Raw genomic sequence first — 21,968 nt, 5'->3', positions numbered from 1 at the left:
ACACACACACACAGTCACTTAGTCACATGCATATACACACACACACACACACGCATGATCATATACATACACACACACACACACACACACACACACATAGACATACACACTGGCTTGTTCACCTGCATGCTGGCTCTCTAGTTTTTGGGTTTAGGTAGCGGTAGCGATAGCTTAGCTCAGACTGCGATCAGATCTCAAGATTTAGGTAGATTGCTGTTATTGTTTTGGTTGGCTCCGTGCCGGTTTCGTGCTTTGTTTGTGTTTTTTTTTTTTTTTGTTACAGATTTCCAGTGCTTGACGTGTGTCTCCGTGTGTTCCTGCTTCCTGGATTGGCAGTGGATGTCGTCACCCCCCCCCCCCCCCCCCCCCCACCCCCCAAAAAAAAAAAAAAAAAAAAACACTGGGTTTGTATGTGTATATTTATGTATGTGTACGCATTTGTGTGCGTATATATATGTATATATATTAAATATAGTAATAATGCACATATATACACTTTTGGTTTCTACCGTCATGGTATCAATCAATAATATGATTTTTTTTTTTACAAGGTAAAAAAAAAAAAAAAAAAAAAAAGAGAGAGAAAAGTAATGCGCCTAATCGCAGGGTGGAGACGCACATTTTGATGTATAACACACCTGGGTGCACGTTACGGTTTGGGCTGTATTAATTGCCGAAGGAATGGCATAAATTGTGCCAAAATTACACAATTAATTCAAAATGGCCGACTTCCTGTTCGGTTTCGGCCAGTGCGCCAAGAGACTTTTCTTTAAGTTGCACCATGATACACGTGTGTACCGATTTTCGTGCATGTACGTCAAACCGTATTGTGGGGCTTGAGGTAAGTTTTCCGGGGGGCGCTATTGAGACATTTTGCCACGCCCATTAATGCAAACCATGAAATATCAAATTTATCGCCAGGCCTGGCTTGCATGCAAAAATTGGTGACTTTTGGAGAACTATCAAATATGGACCAATCAGATGAAGGGGGGGCGCGCTTTTTGGCATCTAGCGTCGCCACGGTAACACTTTTGAAAGAGAAAAGTAATGGGTGGTGTCGGAGGATGGAGACGCACATTTTGATGTATAACACATCTGGGTTCACGATTTGGTTCGGGCCGTATTAATTCTCGAAGGAATGGCATATATTGCTCCAAAATTACGTGATTAATTCAGAATGTTCAAAATGGCCGACTTCCTGTTCGGTTTCGGCCATGGCGCCAACAGACTTTTCTTTAAGGTGCGACATGATACAGGTGTGTACCGATTTTCGTTAATGTACGTCAAACAGTATTATGGGGCTTGAGGTACAAAGTTTTTTCTGTCTGAACCAATCGGATGAAGGGTGGGCGCGCTTTTTGGCATCTAGCGTCGCCACGGTAACGCTTTTGAAAGAGAAAAGTAATGCGTGGTGTCGGAGGATAGAGACGCACATTTTGATGTATAACACACCTGGGTGCACGTTACGGTTCGGGCGGTATTAACTGCCGAAGGAATGGCATAAATTTCAACAAAATGACACGATTAATTCAAAATGGCTGACTTCCTGTTCGGTTTCGGCCATGGCGCCAAGAGACTTTTCTTTAAAGGGGACATATTATGGCATTTAATGTATATTTTAAACAGGCCTTGAATGTCTTAAAAACAATCTAAAGCTTGTTTTTTCTACATAAATCAGAAATTCAGCCTGTGGGCCGTGTCTATAGTTTTACCGCTTCTAACCCCTTTTTCTGTGCTCCATTCTAAGGGAAGGGGGGGGGTATGATAATGAGGCTCTGTGCTGATTGGCTGCTTGAATGACGTGTAGCAGGGGAGGAGACAAAGCGTCCCTCCGGGGAGCGGCGGCTGCGGCCGCGTAGCAAAGCGTGTCCACGGTTCTGCGTTAAATCGACGCGTACCTACGCCGTAGGCTCTGCGTTGGTGCAACGCGGAACCATAAATCAGCATTTAGTCACCTCGTCTTCACACTAATTCACACAGGAAGATTTGTTGAGCTCGTCCCCCAGACTGTTGAGCCGTTAGGCCACGCCCATTAATGCAAACCATGAAATATAAAATGTATCACCAGGCCTGGCTTGCGTGCAAAATTTGGTGACTTTTGGGGAACTATCAAATATGGACCAATCAGCGATTTTCGTGCATGTACGTCAAACCGTATTATGGGGCTTGAGTCACAAAGTTTTTTCTTTCTGGACCAATCAGATGAAGGGTGGGTGCGCTTTTTGGCGTCTAGCGTCGCCCCGGTAACGCTTTGACTGAGAAAAGTAATGCGCGTTGTCGCAGGATGCAGACTCACATTTTGATGTATAACTAATGGCTCAACAGCGCCCTCTAGAAAACTTTGTGCCTCAAGCTCCACAATAGGATTTGACGTACATGCACGAAAATCGTTACAGACCTGTATCATGTCGCAACTTAAAGAAGTCTTTTGGCGCCATGGCTGAAACCGAACAGGAAGTTGGCCAAGTTGAATTAATCGTGTAAATTTGGCGAAATTGATGCCATTCCTTCGGCAGTTAATGCGGCCCAAACCGTAACGTGCATCCAGGTGTGTTATACATCAAAAAGTGCGTCTCCATCCTGCGACGACGCGCATTACTTTTCTCATTCAAAAGCATTACCGTGGCAACGATAGATGCCAAAAAGCGCACCCACCCTTCATCTGATTGCTCCAGACAGAAAAAACTTTGTGCCTCAAGCCCCACAATACGGTTTGACGTACATGCTACACAATCACTTCCACTGCAGCCTGAACGTGCACAAAAGTGCGAGGGCCCGTTCATCGCTGCTTGCAGCTTTAATTCTCGTCGTTATCCTTTCTTCCGACGAAAGGAGGGCCATGTTGCCCCCCTAAAGGTGCCCCAAAAGTCACCAAATTTTGCACGCAAGCCTGGCCTGGTGATAATTTGATATTTCACTGTTTGCATTAATGGACATGGCAAAATGGCTCAACAGCGCCCCCTAGAAAAACTTTGTGCTTTGCGCTACACACCTGTATCATGTCGCAACTTAAAGAAAAGTCTCTTGGCGCCATGGCCGAAACCGAACAGGAAGTCAGCCATTTTGAATTAATCGTGTAATTTTGGCGCAATTTATGCCATTCCTTCGGCAGTTGATACGGCCCGAAGCGTAACGTGCACCCAGGTGTGTTATACATCAAAATGTGCGTCTCCATCTTGCGACAACGCGCATGACTTTTCTTAGTCAAAAGCGTTACAGCGGCGACGCTAGACGCCAAAAAGTGCGTGCCCCCTTCATCTGATTGGTCCATATTTGATAGTTCTCCAAAAGTCACCAAATTTTGCACGCAAGCCAGGCCTGGCGATAAATTTGATATTTCATGGTTTGCATTAATGGGCGTGGCAAAATGGCTCAACAGCGCCCTCTAGAAAACTTTTCTCTGCCATAACTTTTGAACGGGTTGTGATAAAACCATGTGGGTGGTGTCATCGAACTCAGTATTGAGTCCTTGAGCATCATTGGGCTGAATTAGCCCTGCCCCTTCTTCTGATTGGTTCTCCCTATTGTCTGTTATAACTTTTGAATGGTTTGACATAGGAAGTCGTGGGTGGTGTCATCAGACTCTGTATTGAGTCCTTGACCTTCATTGGCCTGAATTATTCCTGCCCCTTCTTCTGATTGGTTGTCCCTTTTTTCTGCTATAACTTTTTAATGGTTTGACATAGGAAGTCGTGGGTGGTGTCATTTCTGATATGCTTATGGGGGACGGTGGCCATGAGTGCGAGGGCCCGTTCATCGCTGCTTGCAGCTTTAATTATGCTTGTGATTGACCAAAATAAATATTAACTAACTAAATGCCAAATGCCAAACCAATGCCTTTATATTTCAAATTTGGTCTTTAAAAGGAACCCTGGCTATTAAGACATGTAGGTCTTAAAAGATAAATGTTGGTATCAATTATAACAATGTGATATAAAAAACCTTTTTGATGTCTTCGTTTTTATAAAATTTGAAAATATAATTTAACATGTAGGTCGCCATTGTTGTAGTGATTCTGGGTAGTAACGTCACACGGTGGCTCCTGCTGGCCCCCGTCCACTGTTCTGACACCCAGAAACAGATCAAAACACAGCTAAACAGGTGACGGCGCACCAGAAACACAGATCAAAACACAGCTGAACATTAAGGTGACGGCGCACCTACAAAAAAGTAAAAAAAAAAAAAAAAAAAAAAAAAAAAAAAAGTACAGCACCATACAGCATGAACTACAAAAACACCATAAAACTCAGAGACTAACAGACCACACGTTTGAACCAGCAGATAACCGATGCTACAATAAAAACCCCAGCCAGATCTGGCGTCATTAAATTAAATAAAGATGTTCTTGCCTATTTGAAGCGAAGTCTGCGCCTCCCGTTTCGTCAAAGTCCGGGGCCAGTCCCCTCAGCCTCTGGTCTGTCATCAAACGGTGGACCCAGCACCCGAAGCCGGTTTTAGGGGGGGGGCAGGGGTGGGCTATGCTCACCAGCGTCTCCATCCCAGCCAGAGCGGAGAGCGCAAAGCGCAGAGCGGAGAGCGGAGAGCGGAGAGCGGGTGGCGGAGCGCTGCAGGCTCTAAGCCCCGGCTGCGCAGGCTACGGCGTAGCCTACGCCGTCTGCGCCGTAGGCTCCTGCGTAGGCTACGCCGTCTACGCAGGAGCCTGATGCACTGGTAAGATGCTCACGACATTGATCATTTTTGCAGATCTCCCGTGCATCACAGAACTTTGATCCAGTTTGCCTGAACTGAGACGTCTTATGGGCTCCCTCGTCAGCCTCCACGGCCGGGAGATGCTGCTCAACTATGTTTTAGATACCTGTCCCAGTTAAACTAACGGGGCTTATCTTCCCAGAGCCACCGTTGTACGTCATCGCCCCCAGAATGCATTGCGCAGGTAGAACATGGCGCCTCCCGCAGGTCAAAATATGTGATAAACATTGTAGATTTTTAAAGCAATTAGATTATTTTATGTGTTTCTAACAACATATTTTAGTATAAGAGAACAATTGTGGCTAATTAGGGACTACATGTCTTAATAGCCAGGGTTCCCTTTAAAACTTTCAACTGTCCATATAGGTCATTCCCAAATCGATATCATTGGGATTTCAAAGTTTGTATGAAATCAACCACTTATTGATGAATCATGTCTAAATCTTTTGCAGGTCTAAAATACGTGATCTGGAGGTAGACAAGAAGGAGATGGTTGGTGTTTTTGGTAAAACGGGGGCTGGAAAGAGCTCTTTAATAAATGCTGTGATTGGACAGAAGAATCTTTTGCCTTCTGGATGCGTGAATGCATGCACCTCAGTCATGATCAAAGTGGAGGGAAACATGCACAACACAATGTATGAGGCAGAGATTGAGTTCATCACAAAAGAGGTAAAAACAACAACAACAAAAAGAGGCTTTCTATATGGATTTACACATTACAGTAGTTTCTAAAAAAAAGATTTGTTTACAGTCTCATAGTCAATCTTAAGTTTACATCATTTTGTTTTGTTTTTAGGAGTGGAAAGATGAGCTGTGGTCAATGGATCAGTTTCATGACAATGAAGATCAGGAACAGGAGGATGATGAACACAACGAAATCAGTGCGAAGCTGTCAGCTCTGTATGGAGATGAATGGAAGAAAATAATTGGTGAAAAACGCATGGCCAGTAAATACTTCAGAGAAATTCCTGAATTCCTGCAGGGCAGGAAAAAGATTTTTACATCTGAATCTGTAAATAAAGTCTTTCATTCTTACTAATACATTAATTTAACTTCAATGAATTTGTACACAGTGGCTGTAAATTAAATACATTGCATTATTCCTTTTATTCTTTTCATCTCCAGGCTAAAGAGCTATCTGCACAATTTGCCAAATACATAAGAAGTGACACAAAACAGGGAGAAGGTGAAGATGTAAGAAGATGGTACTGGCCGCTGGTCAAATGTGTGACCGTAAAGGTGCCAAACAATGATCTTCTCCAGCACGTCACACTGGTGGACCTTCCTGGGAACGGGGACCGTAACAAGAGCAGAGATCAAATGTGGAAAGGGGTGATTATTGAACTGCAGTTTTAACTGTTTTCTTTCTTACTCTCTTTGTAAAATTAATATTACAATGCATTTCACATCCTTGCAGATGGTTAAGAATTGTTCTACAGTGTGGATTGTATCTGAAATCAATCGAGCAGCAGACGAGCAAGAATCGTGGGAGATCCTGAAAAATGCTGGTGATCTCCTTGAAAATGGTGGCGAGTGTAAACGCATTCACTTCATCTGCACCAAATCTGATCTTACTGGGGTTTTGGATGATAAGTAAGTGAAATAAATTCTAAATATGCATAGATGATTTCAATTACCAGGTACGCCACTTATGAAAAATGTCAGCAGGCCTAAGTTCAAATAGAAATAAAGTGTATTTTGACATTGTGAACAGTCACATGAAAAGGAAAGAACCGTTTAAGTTGTTACTACAGTGTAACTACACATGAACAATAACACATTATATATCTCATTAAATTAACTTTTCATTAAATCTGGGGTGAGAAATTCTAAGCTATTTCTAATCTGGAACGTGTGGTGGTCCATCTCGAGAGTACACTGTAACAGAAATAGGCCTTTTGAAAAAGTGCAATCGAACAAAAGTACAATAAAGATGCTTACCATCAGACCCAGGACACTTTGTCAGAAATCAGACTTTTCTCAAATCAGAGCCTAAGTCATCATGAGTTATTTAAACCAAACACGCATCCGTCTTACCCTTCAAAGTTTTTTTTAAACCTTCGTCAGTCCCATGCACGATGCTGCCTCTAAAGTAGAAGAATAATATAAAATCCAGTTGAGAAGTCCGCTGTGGTGTAGTGAGTTTTATTCAGTAAGCCGGCGGTGAGCAGACCTACGCAGAGCGTGTCTGGGTTGGTGTGCTGACCCAGAGTGGTTGGAATCAAGACTTTTTATACAGTAAGTTCAAAGTACAAAAGGCAGGAATAAACAAGCCAAGTGAGAGACAAAAAGCAATTTACAGTCGGATGTGATCTGTGGCCAAATGTCATTATCGGGCATTTGGCATGACTGCAGCCCAACATGACCCTTCCCAGAAATGCAACAATGAGCTGGTTCAAAGCGTCTCAACATGTAAAACATGTGCTGGAAGAGGCTTTTCTGAATTCCTCCTACTCATACTTGGTCACTAACACCACTTACCATCTAAACATTCACAATCCAAACCGTTGTGTCAAACGTGTTGTGTCTGAATAATTAATAATAATAATAATAATAATAATACATTTTATTTATATAGCGCTTTTCAGGGCACTCAAAGACGCTTTACATTACAACAAAACACAAATACAAATTACAATTACACAGGACAGAACATAAGGACACAACATGAGACAGGACATTAATCACACATTAAAAGCAGTTCTGTAAAGGTGAGTTTTGAGGTGGGATTTGAATGCTGGGAGGTCTGTACAGTCACGGATGTGTTTGGGGAGGGAGTTCCAGAGGGTGGGAGCAGCGATGGAGAAGGCCCTGTCGCCCCAGGTCCGGTGCTTGGTTCTGACTGGAAGGGACAGGAGGTTGGCGTCAGAGGAGCGGAGGCTGCGGGAGGGAGTGTAGCGGTGGAGCAGGTCGGTGAGGTAGCAGGGGGCCTGGTTGTGGAGGGCTTTGTGGGTGAGGAGAAGGATTTTGAAGTGGATCCGTTGAGGGATGGGGAGCCAGTGGAGCTTCTGGAGGACTGGGGTGATGTGATCTCTGGAGCGGGTGTGGGTGAGCAGGCGGGCGGCAGAGTTTTGAATGTATTGGAGTTTATTGAGGACCTTGGAAGTTGAACCATAGAGGATGCTGTTGCAGTAGTCGAGTCTTGAGGTGATGAAGGCGTGGATCAAGGTTTCAGCGGTAGAGAAGGAGAGTGATGGACGGAGACGGGCAATGTTTTTGAGGTGGAAGAAAGCAGTCCTTGTGATGTGGTTGACATGGTGTTGGAAGGAGAGGTTGTGGTTGTGTAATAAGAAGTGATACGTTATTTCTTTTAGCTCAGCTGATGCCATCCGCACTGCCATTTCTAAAAGAAACACAGACACCAGGAGAGAACTGCACAAGGAGTTCAACAAGCTAAGCACATTAAAGGTGAATTTGAAAAGCTGACAGAATGTGTACATTTTTTGTCTTTGACAACAAATTTGATAAAATTCTATATTCCTCAGAAACACTTCAGTGAAGACTGTTTGAAAGTGTTCACAGTGAGCTCCAGTGAGTTTTTTAAAGGGAAACTTCTAAATAAGGAGGAGACTGGTAGGTGAAGCCGTTGTTTAGTAGTCAGTGGGAAAAAGGTCTGGAGACATGAAATGTGTAACAGATGTGTCCTAATTTGTGTTCTTTAAATTATTCTAGCATTACGTTTAAATTGACTAACATTCTTTACAGAAATACCCAGTCTTCAGGAGTTCCTGAGCAAGCTGAATGACTCAGAAACATTGAACTATGTGTCTGGAGCTCGTGGGATTCTCTCTCTGATTCAAGGGTATCATGGAGAAAAGGTGAGATGTGTCGGGTGGATTTATAAAGATAATAACAATGAACAGAATGTGCAGAGTGAATAAATTACTTTTAGTAAATTATGCTGGTGTTGGTCAATTTAGCTTAAAATAACTTGTTTTTACCCTTATTATTTTCTTTTAGACCAGCAGCAAGGCAGAAGTGCATGAAAACATCATGAAAAGTTTTCGCTCTCAACTAGACTCGGTTCGAAAAGAAATGGAGGAATCTTGCACATCCTTTGAACAATGCCTTCAAAGAGGAGTTACAAACTCAAAAAGTTCATGTGATAAAGTCTTGAAGTCCTTCTTGTATCCTGTACGTATTTTGATTGGAAATATTCTTCCAATTCTGACTTCCTGTGATTGTGTGAACAAATGTTTTTTTCACTCTTTCACAGAAGAAGGGTGGCTCTGCCTTTCAGATAGTCTTGAAGAGAGTTGTCAGCAATGGTGGCGTCTACAAACCCAAAAAGAAAAAACTAGTGGACCTCAACAGGAAGTTAGCGTCATTTCTGACTGACAGCATTGATGAGGAATTCAGGAAAACCTTCCCGTAAGAACTTAAAGAGCAAATAAAATCTTCTGGGTGAAAAATTGTCTATCCAATCTGTTCCTTGGTTGACCCTCTTTGGAACTGTACAGTATAAATAGAACTAGCTGATTAAGTAAGTAGATGAAAATAAAGATACATGTTTCAACTTTTAAACATGTTTCAGCAACGAAGACAAACGTGGACCATTCAACAATGCCATCAACAAGTTTTCACTTGACACTGAGACACTGATTCACAAGTACAAAGATGTCAAACTGCCGCTGATATTTGTCAAGACGGAGGTAGAGATCGAAAAAATCTTATTTGATACTTACAAATCATTTTTTTTGTTGGTTAAAATTAAGATATTCTATACTGAAACGGTAACTCATTGTAATGTAATTTTGGATCTTTATTAGGAAGAAAATCTCAAGTCAAGGCTGAACAAAGTCATCCGTAAACGCAAGAAGACCGTCTACAGCAGTCTGACAGAGAACATTAAAGGAAGCATGCAGGAGTGCTACAGCAGTAAATAAAGCTTGTTGCTACAATAATGTTTAATTTATATTCTTTGAAATCACAGATAATACTGATCTTATGATCTTCTTTTTTGAAGGAGCAGCAGAATTCAGAGGAAAGGGTTCAGTGGATAACATGAGGGAAACGATTGAGAGACACATGCATGAATCAAAGAACAGCATGTTTGACCAGGCCAAGGATGAAATGATGAACCAGCTGAAATACTTGAAGGTTTGTCACATTTATACAATTGAAATTAGATTATGATAAATCCTGAATTTCTCAATAGGCTTTAGGTAAGTTCAAAATAAATTCACCGTATGTTGATATGTGAAGAGAAAATTGTGAAAAAGAGCTTTAACAATTAAATTACCATCTACTGGTATCATTATTTATCTTAAACAAAAAACACGCAAACAAATGGCATTCTCTTGTGTTACATGTGAATAATTTATACAATTTTAACTCTACGATAAGTGATCAAAGATTTGAATGTTGAATTAGGAGGACATTCTGCAAACACTGCACACAACCATGAAGGAATCAATCCATCTCTTACTCAAGACAGAGGAGCGATCAATTCCAGGTAAAGAAACCGTCTCTGAACATAAATCACAGCATTAAAGTTAAAAAGATAATGATTTGTTGGAAAAGCTGAAAATGTCCTTTTTTTAAATTCTGTTGATAGATCCAAGTTGTAACCCATGTAGAAAAAGAGGATTAAGGCAAACATTTATGTTTTTAAAAAGTATTTATATCTAAGCAAGTAGTTGCTAAAGTCACCAGCTAATAAAGATTTAAAACATCTGGATCAGATAAACAGGATGGGTGTAACTTTACTGCCACACTCCCCGTCCATGTAACGTGAACTTGTTTTCACATATTACAGTCAAACATTTTTTTAATGTAACTATTTTCAAATTGCCATTTCTTTCAGCTGTTGTTTTAGTAGAGACACTTGCAAAGAGGATGTTTGAACACAACTGATCAGAATAAATATAAAAGTAATATGAGACAACATCATAGATAGATAGATAGATAGATAGATAGATAGATAGATAGATAGATAGAGATATAGATCTTTTGTGGTGGCAAAAATTGTTGTTCAAAAAGAATGTCAGGACACCTCAGCTGTCTTTCGAAGATTTAATGAAAAGAGGACAAACATTCAATTGAACGGAGCCACACAGTCCAACCGGTCACACAAACCGTCAGTCCTGAGTGAGCTGAAGAAGATTAGCGACAGGTTATTTTATAGTTGAGAGCAGGAAAAGACAAAACATCACCCATCACCCTGGCAACCGTGCCATGATCTGTGTCAAAGGAACATGACCTTGGCATAGGAATGAAAACAGGCAACAGACAGTGTTATACCAAAATTTTCCATTACATTCCACCCCTTTTAGCATTGTATGCTAAACCATAATAAAATAGGAAATTTTGCACTGACCTATCCCGCGACCAATCAGCTCTGTCGCGCACCAGCCAAACGCTAGCACACCCCTTCTCCAACGCGGGAGTTACAGAAACCCCGACAGAGGATCTTAGGTCACGGGTACAGAAGAGCCAAAACCTCTCCCTCCACTAGAAAAAGGGGGAGAGTCAAAAGACTCAATCTGTCTAGCTACCCTATCATAGATAAGGAAGGAAAAAACCCCCGTAGGGGAAAAGCCCATCATGGAATATAAACTAATCTACTTCAAACAATACCAAAACAAATCACATTCAGCACAATAGTCCATGAAGGGAAAAGGAGAAGAGAAAAAATCAAAGGCACTGTGTGACTATGCAGTTCAAGGATAAAATGAGATAACATGTAAAATAATAATAATAATAATAATAATAATAATCAAAAAATGACAAAATTCTCCACATGTCCTGGCAAAACCCTCCATGTTTTAACCCACCGTACCACGGGGCTAATGCTTGATTCCCTCACAACCTGTCAACAGGACATAACAGCTCATAATCAGTTCAAAACAGCATAAATGAAAAAAAAAACATCATCAACCTGAGGAAGGATTAATGCAGAATATAAATTAAAGTAGCTCTGGATCCTCCATGGAAGGAGGAACCCACTCATCATTGTGGTCCATCTCCTGGGCAAACCGTCCAGGTGCGGTGGGAATGGCAGAAGCTACTAGTTTCTTCACCCATGGCACAATAAAACACAGAAAAACACACAAACCCAAAAGAATAGTCAGTTCAGGGGCAGAGAGGTTGAACAGTCCAGTTTCCCACCCTGAAATGGAAAACAAGGACCTCCTCTGCAAATGCAACAATTCATTCAGGTGTCCGACAACATGTGTCACATCGATCTCGTTGGTCAGCTGCCTCGTCACAGTGGTCATGGTACGGAACCATATGTTGTCCTGTAGCTGCAACGCCGTGTTGGTCATGTTGGTCGTGTTAACAGCAGCCCTTCTCACCAGCCAATGAGGGGCAAGTGCCGCCTCAGAATCGTGGTCTGGGGGAGGTGAGATTGTCGTGCAGTTGGTCTGTGACGTGTGATCGTGCAGGCTCTTCAACAGCAGCAGAAGCAACCTCACCCCTATGGAGACGACCAGCAGGACGCTGGTCGCCACCCTTAGGCCGCATCCGAGCCGCCTAAGGGGATGGTACGGCCGTGGCCTCTCGATCAGGTGCATGGCGTGCGCGTGGATCAGGAACCCGTCGGCAGTGGCTGGCGTGGATCCACGTGGTACGTCTCTCTGCAACCTCGACTGCTGTCTCCGTCACCAGAAGCACTTGGAACGGTCTGTTCCACCTCCGAGCTTTCCAGTGTTTACGTCTGAAGTCTTTGACCACGATGTAGTCTCCACTCCGAGGTCATGGAGTTTCGTCTCTGCCGGTTTGGGGAGGGCTGTCTTAACCTGCTTGTTGATATCAGACAAAACAGACGACAAGGTTGCACAATATCGTAACATTTCGTCTTCACAAAGGCCAGTTTCTTGCTGCTGCCTCTTAAACGGGCCCAATCCCTGTTTAAAGGTCTCTTGAAACAGGATTTCAAAGGGGCTCAGGCCATTTTTGCTTCTCTGGCGCGCCATATTAGCACCACATTAGGCTGGGTGGTAGGCGCAATGTTGTCGTATATCTACGCCCATGTACTCACCGACCTGTTTCAGTGCCGCGCTCACAAACGGAGCGCCATTGTCTGAACTGATTTTTTCGCCAGAATCCCCCGGGAATCCCTGGGAATTATCAGGTGCATCAAAGCCTTGGTCACTGCGGCGGAGTCCTGTCTTGTTGTGGGAAAAGCTTCAATCCATTTAGAAAACATGCAAATGATAACCAAAAACAAACTTTTTGCCTTCACTGGGTGTAAGTTCAATGAAATCCATCTGCAAATGTTGAAACGTCTGTCTGGTGGGGGCGAGTTGTGTCTTCATATTCACTCCTATTGCGTATTTCACTCACCATCCCCCACCCCTTGACACATGAAACCGTGTGTCAATTAAGCAAAGTGAGGGAAAAAATTCTTGGGGAGACATGGCCGGCCGTCGGGCCCCATTCACACCCTGTTAATTACCCTGCAGTCCGCATCCTCCCAGGACCATATTTCAGTGTGCAAAGCCCTTAGTTACAATTCACCAATCTCAACCGAGGTCACAGCCGAGGACGGAAGTAGCAGGGAGACAGATCGTACTTTGAGAGACAAGGGTTGTTTGGACGCAGTTTCTTTTGCAGCTGCGTCAGCTTGAACATTTCATTGAGAGACAAAATCAGATTGTTAGTGTGATCATCACATTTACACACAGCAATTTGTGTAGGCAGGAACATTGTATCCACGTGATGCGCTATGGGTCTACCTGTGGAAAAATAAAAAAAACGTATCGGGGACAAAAGCCCCAAAAGCAAAACCTGCAATGTTAACTCACGTAGCAGGAGCCCTGGAAGCAGAACCAACAACAAAAAAGATCAAAGTCAGCATTGTCAATTGCAACATCACTCAAATTCAGGTCTTGGGGAACAAATGGATGTTAGCGTTGCGAGTGGTTCTCCATCATCCGCTGTTGGCAAAAGGGTAAGGGTTAAGAACTTGCTGTAGCACTTGAAGTCATGTAACCCCCCTTTCCGTCCACAGTCTGGACGAAAAGTCGTGAACAGTCAGGCAGTCCAGGTAGTGGAGGCGTCTGTAACGTCAGTTTCAGGTCAGTGAAGGCGTCGTCAGCCTCGTCAGTCCAGGTACCAGGGTCTGATGCTTGTAGGCCTTCTCCATGGGCAATTGCTGCCAATGGTGCCTCAATTTCCGCATAATGCGAGACCCACTGTCGACAATACCTGGTGGAGCCCAGAATTTACATCATTTGTTTCTTAATGATCAGTTCTGGCGTCTCTCCTTCTGAATGGCCGTAATTCTGCCAGGTGAGAGGGATCTGCCCTCCCCCGAAATGACATGACCCAGAAACGCAACCCTGGTGGCAACAAACTGCAGTTCGGACAGGCCGGCTTGATGCCCCTGTTCAGCCAAAATGGGTCAACAGGTCCAGAGAAGCTTTAACGCATTCGTCTCAGGACTCACTCGCAACCAAGATAACAACAACATACTGCAATAAGCACTTCCAAACTGCCTCTCAGAGCCAATGACAGTAGGCTCATGAACACTATATGGGTCAACGACATGGCATGCATATTTTGGTGTCCGGGTGCATTATTTCCCTTTAAAATAATGTTAATCAATTTATGACATATATCACTTTATTCTATAAAACCTATTTAGTTTGAATACCTTCCAGGTACATTCAGATAATATATGTTACTTTACATTTTGGCATCTCAAACCCCCAAAATGTCAAATGGTACAACCAATGTAAAACCAGGAAAATGTGATTTTATCATAAAACTCTCTATTCTATTTAAAAATGATATGTATGAACTTGACAGCCAAGGTAGCCAATACAGGTGTCCAAGTAGAAGCCCGTCTAATTTAAAATTAGCTGTAAAAGTCAGGTGGCACAACTGATGTCAGGTGGTGCGACCACATAAAACATTCATTTAAACCAATAAATAATAGGTTAAAGTGAACAAATGGTTGACAACTATGAAGTGAATAGATATTGTATTAAACGCATTCATATGTATATTTGTATAATTATTATTCCGTCTTTAAATGTAAAATTGGACGCTAAAGATACTAAATACCTGGCCACTGGAATGCAATAATCTTAAAATATTGTAGATACAACAGAGTTCTTTTAAAAATACCTTCTGCGGAAGCCTTATTTGTCATTGACCCATATCCAAAAAAAACACAAGGCACTCATTTTACGGGACGAAACCCACTCCTGACGAAACCGTCAATCAACAGTATGTGACTTCACGACAGACAAAATAAAGGAAAATGATTGATATGTAACATGCTTTTCACAATCATACACAATCATACACAGCTCAACGGCAAGAATCCCATTTCCATACAACAAAAACCAGGGTCGTTGCCCTATAGATGTAGGTTTAAAAACACTAAAATACCTTTGTTTGAAGCTTTCACATACATGTACGTGTACACTACATTTCAAATGTTTGGAAAATGGCCAAAAATATCTTTATTTTAAGTATTTTAAAAAATGGGCTACTCAAAGGCCTTATACGTCCTTGACCCACAATCCGGTTCAAATACAGTATCACAAAAGTAACCTGCAACCATTCGAACAGTAAATCAACCCAATTCTGACAATTCCACATCATCAATTCCCCACACAGGGAAAAGAACGAGTAAAAAACTATTTTACTTGTATCCATTTAACAAAAAAAAAAAAAAAATGTCAACAGAAAGGAAAACGAGACAACATCTCTCTCCCATCCACGCAGCCTCACGTGAACGCTCCCTGCGTGAACGCGCAGTCAGACAAGCGACACGGAGCTTACACACCCACACACACCCACGCGTTTACACACGCACACACAGAGCGCAGGCGCATCAGCAGTTAATGCTGAATTTCACATACATGAGGGGGTTCACAATCTCAACATCTCTGTTTATGTTTTTCAGGCTCATGTCAACATAGTATCTTCACGAAGCCACGCCATCAACATCCAAGTTTATCTGGCAATTTAAATCCCTAGCTAAAAAAGGGGGGGGTCCCAGACCCCCGAAGGTCCCTGACCTTCAACTCAACCCCTCAGCGGGACTCAAACCCACTTTAATGCATTTACAGGAATCCCAATTCAATAAACAGTTCCAGTCATGAACGCTAGACAAAAACATTGGACAGGAGAACCATTAGCCAAAACAGGCAAACAAAAATTCCCATTCCACTAGATCCATCGAGAGGAGTGTCTCTTACATCAGCTACCCCTCCTCCTTGCTGGTCACCGGGTCTCCCAGACTCCTGCTGGTCACCAGGTCTCTTGACCCCCGGTCGAGCCGACCCCACACGAGTGAACGTATAACATATTACCATCAAAACAAACGTGTAACAGTTTACCATCAAAACAAACGTGTAACATTTTACCATCAAAACAACAGCAAACAAAATTTTACCATCAAAACAACAGCAAACAAAATTTTACCATCAAAACAACAGCAAACAAAATTTTACCATCAAAACAACAGCAAACAAAATTTTACCATCAAAACAACAGCAAACAAAATTTTACCATCAAAACAACAGCAAACAAAATTGACTGTTAGGATGGACTGGAATGCCGAGCAAAAAATAAATAAAACTAAAACGTTGTACCGGAACCTGACAGAAAATAGTGTGTGAATTCAGGTCGAATCCATTTCACTTCTAGTCCATTTATATCACCTCATCTTATTTGTACCTCATTTTTAATTAACCGGGAATGAGGCGTACCAGTCTGGCATGTGATGCAAGAGTTTTCCTGCTGCAGAATAAACAAAAAGCCCCCTGCAACAATGTTCTAACAGCCGAAAGTATTATAATGAAGCCTTTAACTCACTAACAGTTCGGCATGAGTAAAATTACCGATACTTATTTAATTTTACAATTGTTTTTACGTAACTTGAAGTTCTTTATTCATTAATAACCACGTCTGAGAAGATACTAATCACCGGCAAGCAGCTACAACAGCATTGGGGTGCGTACCCACACGTCATGAATAACCTCACCTGACACAATACTCAATTCCAACGTCTATTAATAAATTACGTTGTAATCTTAAATCATAATCTAATCTTAAACAGACAAGTGCTGATTTCCCTTCCCTTCGGACATTAAACATAAAATCCAGACCTATTAAATGAAAAACAAGGTTCTTGTGTGTATGTGTATTTAGTATTCAGGTGCTCACGTGTTCTGCAGACTTCACAGCCGGCCTCTGCGTGTCCACCGGACACCTCACCGGCTCTCCTCGCCACCCCTAGACAGTCCGGCCCCCCTTTTCGCGTGGGCCCTCAATGTGTTCTGCCCCCCCGTTGCACTCTTTCAGCCTTTTGCAGCAATAGTCTCACAATTTTCCTGGCGAAACGCAGGCTTTCTGCCAGTCAAAAATGTCCTTGAGACAGCCAGTCTTCCCAGCACTTTTCCTCATCTCTCCGATGGGTGAAACGGGTGAAGATGGGGGAGGGGTGCTCCCACGGGTGGAGTTGGGGGCAGTGGGGGGCAAACGGACGCAGCTGGGTGAAGTCCAGGCGCTGGTGAGCTCTGCCTGAGGTCCCGGCGCTAGTTGGGGGGGCGGGTGGGGCGGGGGGCGCAGAGTCCAGACCGGGTCCAGCTTCACACACTGGGGCACAGTCTGTTTGGGTGTCTGCCTCACTCAGCAACATTCCAATCTATCTAAATTTGTTTTTCATTTTTCTTTTTAGCGAATGATAACTGGTCTAACCTGCAAAGCCTCCAGCTGTTTAACGCTCAGGCTTCCTGTTTCTCGTGTTTTCTTTATTTTGGGAATTTAAGTCGTCTGACCCACAGCTCCGACAAAGGTTGTGGGTTCTATTCTTTTCCATAATAAACTATCATATATCTCACATTTAGTGCTGAAAAATCTGGTCCTTCGGAAAAATTACTCCCAGAAGGCTTATTGAAAAACTGGCCTCCACAACTGATTATTTGATCCTCTCAGACGTGTTGCGAGTCTAAATTTTCAGAAGGAGAGAAAAAAAAAAAAAAAAACACAAAAAAAACAACACCATGGCTAACCAAGGTCTTCCGCTTATCAGGGTTTGTGACGTCACAACAGCCGGAAACACTCGCGCAGCTCTTTCACAGAGAAAGTTGGATTAAAAATATATTAGAAAAAGTCACGGTTCAGATTTGACTGGAGTCCTGCATCTTTTAAATTCTACAGAAGCAGGTAGTACTTCGGATTACCCGTTTGCTTCCAAATGCTGCATCTTTTAAATCCTACCAGGTATACTTCGGATTACCCACTTAACTCAAACCGGATTCTAGACGCAGAAGCCCACGACATAATCAACAGGAAAACATTCCAACTCCAATTATTTCTCAAAATTATTTGTTATCCTCCAGACAGTCAAGATTGTAAGCCAGACATTAACAGACAGCTCAGAGCACAAACACAAAACCTCCGACTCCTTCTAGGATTGAATGAGGCATCCTAGCCGCCCCCAGACCCCGTCTGGCACACTCGGATTCCCCGAATCCAGAGCCCTCAAGTTCCCGACTTGAAGTAGTCTCCCTCTCAAACCACGGCTACAGGAGCACTCGTGATCCGTCACGTCTGGCGACCCACTGCTGATGTCGTACCGAAAGGCGAGTCTTTTTCTCTTAAACAAAATTCCCTCATCCACTAGAATTGATAGGCATTCTACGACGCCCCCAGACAAAATCTGGCCCTTCGATCACTAACTCCTAGGTCAGTAACAAACAAAATTCCTTCTTCCACTAGAATTGATAGGCATTCTACGACGCCCCCAGACAAAATCTGGCCCTTCGATCACTAACTCCTAGGTCAGTAACAAACAAAATTCCTTCTTCCACTAGAATTGATAGGCATTCTACGACGCCCCCAGACAAAATCTGGCCCTTCGATCACTAACTCCTAGGTCAGTAACAAACAGCCCAAGGTCCTCAAACCCTGGCTGGACCAGCCCTCCCCGGTTCCAAATACTTGGACCACCGGCAACATCAGCAGAATAGGCAGAGAGGAGACGTTAGCGCGCACCTTATTTCGGCCGTTTTCTTTCCAAAACTCACCCAAAAGAACAGCGAGGCGTTTCTGAAGCCACCGGGTTCGTTCGACCCCAGTCGGTGCGGGGACCTTCCCAACCCCCCTCCGGACGAGAGGCCCTCACTCGACCTTCACTTGATGGGGGAGTACGAGGTTGTTGCATGCTTAAAACACCTTCGATTCCGGAGGAGAGAAGGAAAAAATCCGGCACAGATGAGGTCCCTTCGTGGTCGCCAAATTGTGGTGGCAAAAATTGTTGTTCAAAAAGAATGTCAGGACACCTCAGCTGTCTTTCGAAGATTTAATGAAAAGAGGACAAACATTCAATTGAACGGAGCCACACAGTCCAACCGGTCACACAAACCGTCAGTCCTGAGTGAGCTGAAGAAGATTAGCGACAGGTTATTTTATAGTTGAGAGCAGGAAAAGACAAAACATCACCCATCACCCTGGCAACCGTGCCATGATCTGTGTCAAAGGAACATGACCTTGGCATAGGAATGAAAACAGGCAACAGACAGTGTTATACCAAAATTTTCCATTACAATAGATAGATAGATAGATAGATAGATAGATAGATAGATAGATAGATAGATAGATAGATAGATAGATAGATAGATAGATAGATAGATAGATAGATAGATAGATAGATAGATAGATAGATAGATAGATAGATAGATACTGAAAAATAATCTTTCTCACATATACCAGACTGAATCACTCATACCCCTTGAGATTACTATTTTATGATTTGGTGATATATAAATAAAGCTGAATTGAAGTCATACATTTTCCTTAGAGAGGAAGATTATTGTTTTATAACTTGGAGGTTTTAAAGATTTGATATTGGCCTGGTGAAAGTGTTTTTTTTGTTTTGTTTTGTTTTTTAGATGTTTCAGAAGAGCTTGCGGTGGTACAAAAACTCTACAATGAACTGAAAAGCAGCTCGGATACGGAACCTCATGAAATAGGTGAAGGACTAACTATTTTTAAAGTCCTTGACTGTTAATTCTGACTAATGTTAATAATGTATTTAATTCTGTCTGCCCAACAGCTGCACTGAAGACAGAACACAGGAGGTCAACATTGTAACACTTCAAGTTCAACGCCCTTACACTTTTGAGATAAATGTTTGTTTCAGTTTGTTATGATTTCAACTTTTTATCTTTTAATGCAGCCTGTAATCCATCTTGTTTTAGAGTGGTGTTTAGATTCACAGTTGATTTAGACTTTTTTTAAGATATTTTGGGTGTTTTTCTTCCCCTTTAAGATATTATGAGCATTTATGAGAGAAAAACAGAAAACGTTGAAAGACAATTAAACTCAGAATAAAAGTGCACTTACTTTTTCATGTTAAAGAAGAAGCAATATTCTTACTACATTTTTTAAAACATAAACAGTAATGTGAAAAAGAGACGTAAATAAAACAATCAAAATGACTTATCTTTTGTCACGGGGTGGTTTGTTGAGGACCCAAACGCAGGAGAGCACGAGGCAGGAGTTGGGAAAAACTTAAATTTTTTTGCAAAAGCAAAACCAAAAACGCTGCTGAGCAGGATCAAAAGGCACACCAAAAACATGAATTTGAAAACTGGACGAGGAGAACATGGAGGGAGGAAAGAGTACAGCCCAGCGAGGAGCAGGGGAAAGACAAGACTAGATATATACAGAGGATAATGAGACACAGGTGCAGACAATCAGGGCAGATGGGAAACAGGAGGGTCAAGACAGAACTGAAACTGGGGGAAATGTCCAATCCTGACATTACCCCCCCCCCCCCCCCCCCCCCTCAAGGGACAGATCCCAGATGTCCCAACGAAGCAAAACAAAAAAAAAAACACCCCAGTGTGGTCGGAGGAGGGCCCAACATTCCGGAGGCCGTCCTCGGGGCCGGGCCGACCGGCGGGACAGTTCCGGGGGTCGTCCTCGGTACGTAGCAGGCGGGTCAGGGGTTCGGTCTCGGGACATAGCAGGCAGGTCAGGGGGTCGGTCTCGGGGCGTAGCAGGCGGGTCAGGAGGTCTCGGGGCGTAGCAGGCGGGTCAGGAGGTCTCGGGGCGTAGCAGGCGGGTCAGGGGGTCGGTCTCGGGGCGTAGCAGGCGGGTCAGGGGGTTGATCTCGGGGCGTAGCAGGCGGGTCAGGAGGTCTCGGGGCGTAGCAGGCGGGTCAGGGGGTCTCGGGGCGTAGCAGGCGGGTCAGGAGGTCTCGGGGCGTAGCAGGCGGGGCACACAGAACCTGAGGAGCCGGCTTCGGGGAACTAAGGACCCTCGTCAATGACAATGACAAGTTTATGATACATTCAAGTTTAAATGTTCATATCAATAAAAGTCAAGTCGAGTTTTTATTTTACAATATTACCATATGCAAATTGAATCTTTTTTAATAGTTCATAATTCCTATCTTAGCTGAATGTTTTTAGACATACTCGTGTTAATAACAGTTCTGCTTTAGCTGTGAGAAAGGTACTTGATCTTTTGGTTACATACAAAAAAAGTTAATTATTTAATATTGAGTGTTTGTAAGTACAACTGTATATAGAGAACCAGACTAAAGTCCAGACAAGAGCAAATATGTGAAGCATATATTTATGTGGTATGAAATGTCATTGTGACCCGTCATGCGCTTTGAATATTTAACAAGCACAATGATGCCTGAAGAGTGCTGAGGTTTGTTGTATTTCTCTGAGAATTGCGAGATACGATGTTGGGGTAATAAAGTCCTACTTTGGGGTTAATGTGCTTGAGCCAGTGGTTGGTGGGTCAAATTGAATATCACAGGAGGGGAGAAATTGAATAATAATAATTCAATGCAAGTAGTGATCATCAATTTTATTTGAAATGAGTGTAACAGAGGCAGTTATATGGAAGAAAATCATATTTTCGATATAAAAAAAAAGTGATCATGAGTCAATTTGACCAAAACTATTAACATTTGAACATGAAGAAAATCATATTTGTGATATAAAAGAAAATTGAACACGGGTCAATTTGACCAAAAGACCACAGAAGGGTTAACTATTAACATTTCAACATAATCAACTCATCCAAAGCTTCCAAACACAGGCTGTCTGAACACCGACTCCTGGCCGACTAGCAAAACACCGGTGTGCACGCAGTGTGCACGCGGTGTTCACGCGGTGTTCACAACCAGATGGAGCGACAGCGGGGACGGCCAATCACACGTTAGCAGGAAACGGCAGAGCCAACCGATGAGCTTGTGGGCGGTCTAAAGGGAAACAGGCTTCAGCTTGAGCGGCCATTTTCTGCTTGGTCCTAATGCTTGACCTGTCTCC

At 42.9% G+C, this 21,968-nt stretch overlaps 1 protein-coding gene across 1 annotated transcript in view; it reads left to right on the top strand.

Moving 5' to 3' along the window:
- The window catches only part of LOC133420533 (nuclear GTPase SLIP-GC-like), a 31,191-nt gene extending 9,303 nt beyond the window's left edge, over positions 1–21,888 (top strand). Inside the window, exons 6-20 of the mRNA XM_061710227.1 lie at positions 5,163–5,379; positions 5,507–5,722; positions 5,836–6,042; positions 6,128–6,303; positions 8,025–8,118; positions 8,196–8,283; positions 8,416–8,528; positions 8,671–8,844; positions 8,927–9,081; positions 9,245–9,362; positions 9,480–9,588; positions 9,677–9,810; positions 10,084–10,165; positions 19,569–19,649; positions 21,827–21,888. Of these exons, the coding sequence (XP_061566211.1) occupies positions 5,163–5,379; positions 5,507–5,722; positions 5,836–6,042; positions 6,128–6,303; positions 8,025–8,118; positions 8,196–8,283; positions 8,416–8,528; positions 8,671–8,844; positions 8,927–9,081; positions 9,245–9,362; positions 9,480–9,588; positions 9,677–9,810; positions 10,084–10,165; positions 19,569–19,649; positions 21,827–21,888 (2,026 nt within the window). The remainder of the gene's footprint in view (positions 1–5,162; positions 5,380–5,506; positions 5,723–5,835; positions 6,043–6,127; positions 6,304–8,024; positions 8,119–8,195; positions 8,284–8,415; positions 8,529–8,670; positions 8,845–8,926; positions 9,082–9,244; positions 9,363–9,479; positions 9,589–9,676; positions 9,811–10,083; positions 10,166–19,568; positions 19,650–21,826) is intronic.
- Positions 21,889–21,968: the final 80 nt, after the last annotated feature.

This window comes from Cololabis saira, chromosome 20 (assembly GCF_033807715.1).
Source record: "Cololabis saira isolate AMF1-May2022 chromosome 20, fColSai1.1, whole genome shotgun sequence".
NCBI classification, from domain to species: Eukaryota; Metazoa; Chordata; class Actinopteri; order Beloniformes; family Belonidae; genus Cololabis; species Cololabis saira.
Note: the sequence above shows the minus strand (reverse complement) of the source record. Positions and strands in the feature narration are given on the sequence as shown.